This window comes from Vicugna pacos, chromosome 9, assembly GCF_048564905.1.
Source record: "Vicugna pacos chromosome 9, VicPac4, whole genome shotgun sequence".
Classification (NCBI taxonomy): domain Eukaryota; kingdom Metazoa; phylum Chordata; class Mammalia; order Artiodactyla; family Camelidae; genus Vicugna; species Vicugna pacos.
The window spans coordinates 50,955,660-50,967,767 of record NC_132995.1 but is presented as its reverse complement, the minus strand read 5'-3'; the positions used below and the strand labels follow the sequence as shown (position 1 = coordinate 50,967,767).

Genomic DNA, 12,108 nt, shown 5'->3' with positions numbered 1-12,108 from the left:
AGTCATGGGACATTTTACATCTACCCTAAAGACAACCATTGGAGAAGCAAACATGGATTGTTTTGACCATCCACGATATCGGAAAGCAGGACCAGATTCAAAATGGACAATTACTTGGAAAATATGTTTTTGCAGGGGTCCGGATAGGCCATTGTCCCAAATTCTGACACCACAATTCTGTTGGCTTCAATGTTAGAGTTGTAAGTATCGCTTCTCAGGTATTTGCTCCTGTAATAGACTTCACCTGAAAGAGAAGAAGCAGAATTGTCCCAGAGTGATATCTTTATGGAGCTCTGAAGCTCATTTCAGCCACTCTAGGGATTTGACCGGGGGTGGGGGAGTTGGGGATTGATGAGGGGCACTAGGACTGTCCCTCAAACATGTGTGCCAGATACAACAAGCACTTGGCGTGAACTCTCACACACACTTTGGCAAGGCTGAGTGAAACTCTCAACAACAAGGCAAGGTAGGTATTCCCATTCTCAGCTCCATCCTACGTGAGGGAACTGAGGCTTAGAAACGTTGCATCGCCTAGTCCGGCATCACCCAGAGAGGTGCTGACCCAGGCCATCGACCATCCCTTCCACCGCACTGGTAACCCTCCTGGTAAGGTCCAGATTTGGAGGACTGGTCCAGAAGGCCCTGTACTTGGGCTGGGTTCCCCCAGGGCCCAGTTCAGTTCTGGGAGCCCTTTGTTGACAATTCATCCTCTGTAGTAACATTCGCTATCTACTGCAAACAGGGGGTACTCTTACAACCAATTTTGCACACAGTAGGGGGTCAGTATACATGTTGATGTGTAATTCATCTTGACACTGGAGAGAATCTGGCTCATTCCAGAAAAGCATGCACTCTTGACTAGTCGGTCAAGACCGACCTGAAAACATACCAGATGGTTCTAGATCTACATTAATTTCCTGTGGCTGCTGTAAAAAATTATCATAAATGTAGTGGCTTAAAACAATGCAAATTTATCTTACCGTTTTGGAAGACACCGTCTGAAATGGATTTTACAGGGCAAAAATCAAAGTGTCAACAGGGCTAGTTCCTCCTGGAGGCTCTAGGGGAGAATCTGTTCCTTGCTTTGCTAGCTTCTAGAAGCTGCCTGTATTCCTTGGCTCTTGGCTGCATCACTCTGACCTCTGATTCCATTGTCACAGCTTTTCTAACTCTGACTCTCCTGCCTTCCTCTTTCTCTTATGATAACCCTTGTGGTGACACTGAGCCCACCCTAATCATCCAGGACAATCTCCTCATCTCAAAGTCCTAAACTTAATCACATCTGCAAAGACTCTTTTAACATGCAGAGTAACATGTAATACATTCACAGGTCCCTTCTGGGGAGAGAAGGGGGAAGGAAGAGGAAAGAGGACAAAAGGGAGAGGGAAGAAGGGAGAGAGAAGGAGAGAAAGAGGTAAATGGAGAGAGAGATACATATGCCCTCGCTAGCTGGATGTGGGTGGGTCAGGAGAGACTTCACGGAGGAGGTGAACTGAACTACTTCAAGGATGAGTACAACTGAACCACAACAGATGGGGGAAGCGGAGCTAACATGTGCTTTCAGTATTGGTACAATTATAATGTGCAAAAGAGTCGGGCCCAGGACAAACTGACATTTCATTCCCATAAAAAAGAGATCAGAGAAATACCCACTGTATATCCACTGGCACAATGATGGGCTTCAGGGAGAGTAAGCATCCCAAGAAATTCTTGCCCAGTGCCTTTTTATATTTTCAGGAAAGAAAATGGAACTAAGTGATAATATTTATTGAGCATGTGTGTTCTAAACACTGTGAGGGCACTTTATGTGTATTATCTGGTTTAATCTTCTAAACATTGGAAGTGTAGAGAAGATTCTAACTAGAAATGTGTTCTTTAGGGGAAAAAAAGCAACTTAATGTCATTTGCTAATTAGTAGATAAATAAAACAAAATATAAACAATGCCTGAAGGTTTCAAATTTCTTACAAAATGAAATGCAAAGGGCTTGGGCACTCATGACCCTGCACTTTCCCAGCTAGTTCACTGAGGCACGGAGAGGTTAAGTACCTTGCCTTAAGCCACACAGCTAGTGAATAGTAGACTGGATTTCAACGGCTAGCAGTCGGAAGATCCTGACGCAGTGAACACATCATGGACAGTTCTGCCTGATCCTTGTCATTAAAAATATATCTGTAGAAGTGTGCTGCCGTAATGGTACAGTTTGATGGAATTTCACAAACTAAACCTACCCCAATAAACTACTTCCCAATCAAGAAACAGAACATGAGCAGCCTCTGGGAAGCCCCTCATACCTCATCCATCACTGCCCCCCAACCCTACCCCCTGCAGGGGAACCACCTGACTTCTAACAGCCTCGATTCATTTTGCCCTCAGGATTGAGTTTTCACCCCCATGTCCGAAGGAGGTGAGGGTAATAACTCCAGCCTCTGCACTTAAGTAGCAACAATAACAATAATGCCAACACTCATCACAATAAAATTGGAAGAGACCATGAAAGACCTTCCATTGCTTTCGCCAGTCTTCAGGAAGTAAACTGTGTGTCCCTGAGGGGCAGGTAATCACCTATCCTCTTGGCAAACATCTTTTCAGGGGACCTACCATACATAAGTACCTCTGAGATATTTGGTAGGGGGAGCTCTGTTCCTGGGGCAGCAGGAATGGTTAGGAGCGGGAGCTTTGGGGTTAACTGGGCCCTGGGTTCATGCATTTCATCAGTATTCATTAAACACCTGGAGGAGCCAGGATGTGAGTATATCATGGTGAGCAGGACAGGCCAGATCTCCACCCCAAGGAGATTCAAATCTCCACGTGGCTATGGGTCCTTGCTCTGTCATCTACCAGCCATGCACCTGACCTGGTGTCAGAGGCCAGCCTCAGTCTTCTCTGCTCTGACATGAGGATCAAAATACTTTCCTCACAGAGCTGCTGTGACATTTAAGGGCTGGAAATCACTTAGCACATAGTAGGTGCTCAATAAAAAGCAACATATGCTTTTGAGATACAGCAGGTAGAACGGGCAAGGCTCTGGCTCTGGGCGAGTCCGTCTAAGCTGTGTGACCTAGGGTGAGTCCCTGTATCTCACCGAAACTCCATTTCCTCAACTCGAAGTTGGGGATCACAGAGTCCTCCCCAACTAGGGTTGGCAATTTTAAATGTGATGGGATGACAGAAGGAGTTTGGCCCACTGGTTCTCAGCATGCACTTGATAAGTGATGGTTGCAAGAATTCTGGATTTGCCAAAGTCTTGGAGGCAGGAAGACTCACCTGGGGGTTGGTGAGGCCAACACAATGGTCTTTAGCCACGTGCTACACAGACCCTGCTCTGGGGCCACCCTGGTCTCCCCTTGAGCCAGCCAGCCCTCCTCTGGTCAATCTCTCTGAGGTGGCCACCCACAGGCACTGGCTGAGGTGCTTTGCTGAAAATGCTGAATTCTGTTCACATGAAATGTAAGCACCCAGACCAGGGTGGTTGTCGACAGGGGCCCATTTCCTATAAACAACCAGCCCCAGAACAGGGAGCACTCAGGGGGCCTCGGGGAAATGTGTCTCTGGAATTGCTCAAGGCTGACACTCACGCTGAGATTGAGATTAAACAAGCCACAGAGCAATCCCCAGCACCACTGCCCCCACCCTCCCCTCCTGCTCTCTGGAGCCCAATCAGCCACATTCCTTCTAAAGAGACACAAGTAAACAAACGTGTCCGTCTGGGATCTTCCAGAACTGGGTCCAGTGTGATGGTCTGGTGGGGGTGGTTTGGTTATTTTAAAAATAAAATTAATTTTTTAATTAAAATTTTTCTAAAAAGCAAACTTTCAGAAGGCTGCCATGGAGCTATAACAACTGAAAAAAAATAGTCAGCTTTGGAAAGGCTACTTTCTCAAAAGCTCTTTTTGCCTCTACATCTCTGCGACCCTGGCTCTTGGAACCCACACATTGGAATCCTCATGGGACAACGACTTTGCTCTTATTGGAAAGCTATCAGACCTATTGCTGAGGGAGAACTGGATCGACTCACTGCCATACCTGCTTTACAAAAACTTTCAATTTTGAAAGAATTTTAGACTTAACAGAAAAGAGTGCTCCTATATACCCTTCTCCTGGCTTCCCCATCTCCACTGTGCCTTTTTTCATTCAAATCTTTGTTAGTTTTTTAAGAATTATGCTCTGCTGGCCTTTGCTGAAGGTCACAAACCATATTCTGTCTTTTGCTTTCCTACTCCAGGCCTTTCTTCCTTGTCTGGCACTAATTTCCATTCTCCATGCTGGTTGCACCCTAGATCCTCCTGGTGCTTTTAAAAGATCCCAGAGGCCTGAGCCCCACGCCCTCAGGGTGCTCGAAGTCATCTGGGAAACACAGCTGCTCTATTCCTACCCTTCAGGATGATGATTCACTTGAGGCCTGGGTGAGGTCTCAGGATTCACAGCTTAAACTAGCATCGCTGGGGGACTCTGATGCAGGAGGCCCACAAACCACCTTTTGAGAAATACTGGCTTTGTGTTACCTACAAATCAGAGAACCCTGATTACTCTGTCCTGTCCTCTTGAACTATGTATAGTAATATTTAACATTTTTGGTTTATATTTCCACAGTGAGACACTGGGGAGCCATTGAGAGTTCTAGAGGAGAGAAGTGATGAGGCCAGACTGTGCTACATGGACACTGGCAATCTGGCTGCCTGGAGAGGACTGGGCTGGAGAGCTGGGGAGAGATGGTAGCTGGCAGGAGTGGGAACGGTGACAGAATTGCATAATAGTGAGGACTTAGGATTCTGCATTTAAAGAGCACGGGGGTGGAGCAGGGGAGGGTATAGCTAAGTGGTAAGAGTTCATGCTTAGCATGCAAAGGTCCTGGGTTCAATTCCCAGTACCTCTATTACAATAAATAAACAAACAAACTTAATTACCTCCTTTCCAAAAGATAACAAATTAATAAATTAAAGTTTATATAAAAAAAGAGCATCGGGTTTATATCTGACTACCACCATGTCTTGGCTATGTACATTTGGGCAAGTTCTTTGGCCTCTCTGGGCCTTAGACGCCCACTTGTAAAATGAGACAGTGACAGTGCCACCTTCCTCAGGAGCTGTAGTGAGGGCTGAGGTGCAGCTGGGCGTGAAGCACAGGCCAGGGGCCAGCAAGCACTTCCGACAGTGAGTACTGAAGACACAGACCAGGAACCCTGCCTCCTTCTACCAGAACATCATCACCTTGTTCATGCCATGTCAGCTCCATGGAGCTCCCGAGTGCCTCCTGGGCCTGGCCTCCTGCTAAGTGATGCAGACACAACAATGTCAATAGGGACCCTGCACCCTGGGGCCTCTACCTAGGCCAGAGAGTGGTGCCTGATCTTCACAAAGCCGAGTGGGCACACGCCCTCATTCATGTCCAAGTTCAGGAGCAGGACAAGCAGGGGAAGGCGAGTAACTGGCTACACTCCCTGGGCCTCCCATTTTCCAGACGGTTCCAGATTATGAATGGAACTGAGTCTTTCATGCTGCTTTCTCATATCTATTTATTACTTTCTGTGTATTATGGTGTTTTCACATCTTTAAGAATCTTTGGCTGGGGAGAGACTCTCCCTCCCTGTACCATGCAATTCTTAGAGGTAGCAAAGGACCCAGCACGTCTTTGATATGCAAACTAACCAATCCAGAGCCTTCCCTCCTCCATCCTGTCTGTAGTCCCCAGGGGGCAATATCTCTCTGCTTTAATCATCCCAGGGCCAAGCACTGGGCAATGAGGGACCATCCCCATTGCCCAAAGCCCACCAAAATCATTCAAACTAGCCAGGCTTAGGCTGTCCACCCTGTCCTGTCTTGCGCTCAGAAACCCCAATAAAGGCCGCAGTCTAAGAGTTCACTCCCTCCTGTCTTCTGCCACCCTGGTGTCTTTCCCACGTGGCCTGCGTGCCCCGCCTCCTGTCTCCAGCACCTGTGGGTGTAATGACCTTCATTTCCCCAGCCTCTCTGTGCCTCCTCTTGTGCTTACACCTGACTCACCATCCCATAAAGGATGGCGAATAGCAGAGAGTATACAAGCCACCTCCTGAGTCAGTCGCCTGAACTCGGAATTTCACCTTAGTGGTGGCACATCCTACTTACTCCCTATGCTCAGTGTCCACTCAGGGACATGATGGACACGGCTCTCTCTTGCCTGGTGAGCAGGAGCAGGGAAATGGATTCTCTCCCTGGAACCTCCAGAAGGAATACAGCCCAGCCGACACCTTGATTTTAGTCCAGGGAACCCCATGTTAGACTTCTGACTTGGAGAACTATAAAGAATATGTGTGTGTTAAAAAAAAAAAGAATATGTATGTGTTGTTTTAAGCTGATCACTTGTTACGGCACCTGAACCAAACCAACAGGGCACTCTCACCATCTCTGATTGTGAAGCTGTGGAGCAGGGCCAGGCCATCGAACCAGTGGTTGTATCTGGTCTCGCCCACTGTGTGCATCCCAGGCCCGTTGCGGAGCAGGATTCCCTGCAGCCATGACGGAATCTTGCCTGGGAAGAGAAAGAATGTTCAGTTTCCAGTTTCTGCGTCTAAACCAAAAAGCTAAAAGAAGTGGCCAGAGAGCCCCTGTACCACTTTGCTGCACCCATTCATTCTAGAAAGAGTATAATATGCCTGGCATTGTGCCAACACTGAGGGTGGACAGGCATCATCCCTGTCCCCAGGCCGCTCACCATCCATCGAGAGACAGAGACAAAGGAAAATGCTCAAAATACACTGTGATGAAGGCAACACAGCAGACTCAGCATGGGTGCCGCATAGACCAGAACCCCACTCTGAGGTGGGGTAAGATCAGGAAAGTGAGGAAGGCTTCCTGGAGGAGGTGACCTGGCTGAGTCTTGTGGGAGTAGGTATTTGCCTCACAAAGGCAGGAGGAAAGAACATTCTAGAGCTGTGCAGTCCCATCTAGTAGCCACCACCTCCATGTGGCAAAACTGGGCACCAGAAACATGGCTCGTCTGAACTGAGATGTGATGTTTAAGTGTGAAACACCCACCAGGGGGGAGGGTATAGCTCAGTGGTAGAGTGCATCCCTAGCACGCTGAGGTCCTGGGTCCAATCCCCAGTACCTCCATTAAAAATAAATAAATAAACCTAATTACTAATTTATTAAATAAATAAACCTAATTACTAATTTATTAAATAAATAAACCTAATTAACCCCCCAAAACAAACAAACCCCCAAAAACCTACACACCAGACTTCAAAGACTCACTATGAGAGAGAAATGTAAAGTATCTCATTAGCAATTTAAAAATATTAATCACACATTGGACTGATAACTTTTTGGATATGTGAGTGGGTCTAAACTCTCTGGTCTGGCAGTGGTGCTGAGAACCGTGAGCAGGTTGGCAGTTTTCATCTTGGAGTAGGTGGACAGTATCAAAATTAAATTACTATAAAATATACTATCAAAATTAATTTCATCTGCTTCTTTGTACTTTCTTCGAATGTGGCTATTAGAAAAATTTAAAGTACATGTGAGGTATGTGTTATATTTTTGTTGGGCAGCACTGCTGAAGAGACAGGGCTGTAGCAGGCGCCGTTGGGGCCCCGCCCATGTCCCTGTGGCCTTCATCCCTCCCCGAAGGCTACTTTTGGCGAACACCTGCAGCTCTCTGCCTGAGGGCTTTGTTCTCACTGTGGAACAGCTCTGTCACGTGGACAAGTTGGAAGCAGGTGGAGAGTTAATGCCCCTGGAAGTTGCTCTCACCCAACAATGGATGGGGTGCTGTGGGTCAGAGACCACCACTTTCGTGCCCTCGGCTAACACAACGTGAGATATGCTATATGCTTTGCCCTGAGGATTCAGTTTCAACGGCTTGACAGTGCTTCTCTCATTGGCTTCCCTTCCAGTGTTTCTTGGGAAGCACATCCCAAATCAACTATTTACGCTTGAACTCTTATCTCTGGAGGAACCCGAACCAAGAGCTCAAAGACCAGTTCAAAGACCAGGAGACGTGCAAGCTGTTTAGTCAGAGCCAGCCTGCAACTTTCAAGGAAAGCGTCCTTGAAACGGTACTGTTGGTGTCGCAATATCATGTACACATACACACCGCATGCAGAGAGAGCTGATGGCTACTCTAAAGCTTTATTAAGTTACATAGTCTTATATAGTAAAGAAGAATGATAAGGGAAATGGTTAACAGGCAGTGTCTGGCTCAAGGTCAGAAGACCCTTTATATTTTGGTAAATCATGTTTGTGTTGGCACTGGCGAGCCTTACAGCTTATCAGGGCAGAATGTATGAGAAACAGCTGCTTAACAATATTCTTTTTGGACTTAGGTGGTGTGCCTGTCTTAGGTTGCCCCCCTCTGGAGATCTTAACCCATCACTGGCTAACCAGCCTTCTCACCTCTGAGTCTGCAGCTTTTTATAACTTGTTTACCATTCCAGCGCAAGGCTCGTTCCTTTGTTCCCACAGTCGGGGGGCTACAGGTTCTGAGGCTGGAGAGTGAAGTAGGAGCCCAGTGACAAAGGTCAACAAGACCACACTAAGCTTTGAGTTGGTGCTCAGAAGAATGGGACACCTTTGATGGGGATAACAGGGAACAATAGGATCAGATTTTTCTCTGCAATTAAAAAAATTAAGATAAAATCCACATAACATAAACTCCACTATTTCAAAGTGTACAGTTCAGGGGGTTATAGTATATTTGCCATGTTGTGCACCCATCACCACTAATTCCACAGGATTTCCACCACCCTCAAAAGAGGCCCCGTACCCATCAGCAGTCAATCCCCATCCCCCACTAACCTACTTTCTGTCTCTAGGGATTTGCCTCCTCTCCTATTAGTGGAATATGATCAGATTTGGGGGTTCAAGAGTTGTTTCTGACTGTGGTGTGGGGTGTGGACAGGAAGAGGAGCCCAGGGGAGGTAGGAAGACCAGAGAGAGGAGCAGGGTAGCAGCAGTGGGGACAAAGGAAAATGGGTGGAGCAAAGGGACTTGGAGTTTGACTCAATGTAGAGGGAAGGAGAGGGGAGCATGCAAAAAGGTCAGCCCAGTCTCCTGCCTTGGGTGAGACTATTCACAGAAACCCAGGACACAGAAGGAGCAGGTTGAGGCAGAGCAGGGAGGGGGGAATCTGAGCATGGATAAGAAAATTTATTGAGCAGGATGTGCCAGGTACTGTGTTGCAGGTGGAGTAAATCACTGAGTCACTGCAGCAACCCCGTGAGGTAGGTACATGCTGGCTTTATCAGACACAGAGGAAACTGAGGCAGGAAATGCTTAAGTAACTTGCCAAGGGGGCCTCAGAGCGGAGAATGCACAGCTAGACATGAAGCCAGAGACTTGGCCTGGCCTCCCGGGACAGACATGTCCCCACAGGCACAACGTTTGGTGAGCTGTCTGCCAGTGGATGCTGACCAGCTGATTAGACTTGACCTGGGGCTGAAGGCCTGCTGGAGGCTGGAGCCCATCCCCTGCTGGCCAACAGGTGTTGGGCGAGTTGCTGCTCCTCCATGGCCCTCAGCTTCACACATGTCAAGTAGGGAGGTATCATTTACAGCAGTGGTTCCCCGACTTGGACTCAGCCAGAGGGTTTGTGAAAACACAGGTGTCTGGGCTTCACTCCAAGAGTATCTGATCCTGTGGGTCTGAAGTGGGCCCAAGAATCTGATCCTAACAACAGCCCAACGGAAGCTGATGCTGCAGGTCTGGGGACCATCCTCTTAGAACAGCTCATCCAGATCGAGAACTCCCTTCAGCATCTCAGGTCCTAGGATCCTTCTTTTCTACGATTTCCAAGCACTTCCATCCAGTCACGAAACACGAGGTGTAAAGGGAGTATAATGGCAAAATGTTTGTGGTACCCCAGAGTATAAAAGGATAGACATTGTGGACCCCTTTTTTAAGAATAAAAAATTAATAGTAAATGGACATTTGTTTTTTGAAAAAATATTTATGTATAAAGTCTATCTATTGACAGATCAGTCTATCTTTGTACTATCCATATTTATGTATGTTTTAAAAACTTGAAGAAAATAGGCCCAAATATTAATAGTGCTTCAGGCAACTATATTTAATATCCTCTAATATCTGTAATGGGAAAGAATCTGAAATAAATACATACCTATAACTGAATCACAGTGCTATACACTTGAAACCAACACAACACTGTAAATCACCTATACTTCAACTGAAAAAAAAAAAGAACTACAGAATAAAGAACACACACGTGCTCCCCCTTTAAATGTTCAGAGGATTAAATTTTCTATAAGCTCATTAATTTCCCTTCAAATAATAAAATGACAGTGGGGAGGGTACAGCTGAAGTGACAGAGTGCATACTTAGCATTGCAGGAGGTCCTGGATTCAATCCCCAATACCTCCTCTAAAACTAAATAAACCTAATTACTCCCCTCCACAAATTAAGTAAATAAATAAACCTATTCGAAAAAAAATAAAATGACAGAAGTTTTTAAATAGTTAATAGGGCTTAAGAGATGGAAATACAGCTGATTTTTATTTCCCTCTGTGTTCTCTCAATGGCAAGTTTTATATATATGTGCTACACACACATACAGATTTCTGATTACCTCTGTAGTCAGAAAAAAAAAACACACATAAAAGCTATTATTTTTCTTTCAGAAGCCTTCCAAAGCAATTCCTCAGCTGAAAACCTCCAATCTGATATGCCTCACGAAAGGCACCGCTGTCCTTTCCTTGTGAAAACTATCTACCTACCCCAAGCTGAAAACTGCCAACCCGCTCACGGTTCTCAGCGCCACTGCCGGACCAGAGAGTTTGGACCCATTCACTGCCCCGTAGAGTGTAAACAAGATGGTCCCAGGAAAGAGGCCACACAGAAGAGCAGGGAAAGCCCGCTAAAGGAAGGTTCCTGCAGAGGCTCCCACCTGAGCCCGCTTCATTGGCTCTGCAGGTAACTCGCATCCTGAAACGCGACCTTGGAGGAAATCACATCGGGCTCCGCGAGGCCCCCCAGAGCGCACGTGCAGGAGTGGGCGCTCACACACGCTTCTCGTATTATTTTGAAATTAACTCGGGGTGCACATGTTTACACAAATACATCAAGCACTCCGAAAGGGTCACAATTCGCGGAAGAATCCCATTGTCCCAATGCCAACCGCAGCAGTCCTGGGACTTGTCTCCTGGTAATAGAACCACGGACTCTCTCTCCTTGGAAACTGAGTTACAATGCATAAAAGCACACCCAGATTTTCAAAGAGAGTATGTCTGGATTATAGGTCATTTTTCCCATCTATATACCATTTTCCAGATTTTCCAAAAATAATTTACAATAAACATTACTTTTATAAACAGAGGGAAAAAGTGTACATGTAAACATATAAGAAGAACCCATCGTTTATACAAAACGCTCACCTGTCACTGTGGCCCTCACAGGCTCCCGTTGCTCCTTCTTATTTCTGCCAAATATTATATCCATCGCAGGGGCCTCCGAGCGAGAGCGCTGTTAACAGTGCACAGATGCTTCTGTGTCCAAGGCGACTGCTCTTGGCTCCTCCTTTTCTTTCCTTCCTGCTCTCCTGCAGCTTCCCTCATTTACATCTCCTGCCCTCCGAATGCCACTTGCTTCTCCCTTTGCTTTCCCCTCTTTGAGGGCCGGGTATCTCTTCACACACATGGGGAAAGCTGAGCTGGCCTTATTTATGTTTGGTCAAAGGTCAATTCCCCAGCCATCTGTCCCAGCTAATCTTTAATCCTGTGTGTCCCCAACTCTCCTTTTCCAGTTCCACTTTTGGATTAACCAAGAAAAGCTACTTTTTTGCTGGGTTTAAACTGGCGGGATCATTTAACGCTGCATTCTGCTTAGGTATGCAAGCTGACATAATCCAGTCCAGCAGGTGGAGATATTTAAGATCAGAAGAGAGACTGTCAGGACCATCGAGGACACCTGGACTTAGGGGAGCACAGAGCACATCAACCATGTGAATTCTTGCTGTACAGCATGGTAACTTACTCGGCAGAGATGGGATAGGTGTTTTGTTTTGTTTTGAATAAAGGTCCCTGAGCTTACTTCCCCTCCAAGAAAAAAATCATATGTAATGAGCAACTTAATTCATTATATATCATTTTTTGGAGAAGTAAACATAAATGTTTCATATA

The 12,108-nt window shown here is 46.4% G+C and overlaps 1 protein-coding gene across 5 annotated transcripts in view; it reads right to left on the bottom strand.

Annotated features, from left to right (window-relative positions):
* BCO1 (beta-carotene oxygenase 1) overlaps positions 1-12,108 on the bottom strand; it is an 82,536-nt gene that overhangs the window by 22,228 nt on the left and 48,200 nt on the right. For 4 of the 5 annotated variants that reach the window (XM_072967793.1, XM_072967794.1, XM_072967795.1 and 1 more), the window contains 3 exons: positions 11,365-11,452; positions 6,378-6,506; positions 115-244 (listed from right to left, as the gene is read on the bottom strand). In XM_072967793.1, coding sequence (XP_072823894.1) covers positions 115-244; positions 6,378-6,506; positions 11,365-11,428 — 323 coding nt within the window. In that variant the 5' untranslated portion in view covers positions 11,429-11,452. The remainder of the gene's footprint in view (positions 1-114; positions 245-6,377; positions 6,507-11,364; positions 11,453-12,108) is intronic. The other variant, XM_072967796.1, reaches the window with a different exon arrangement.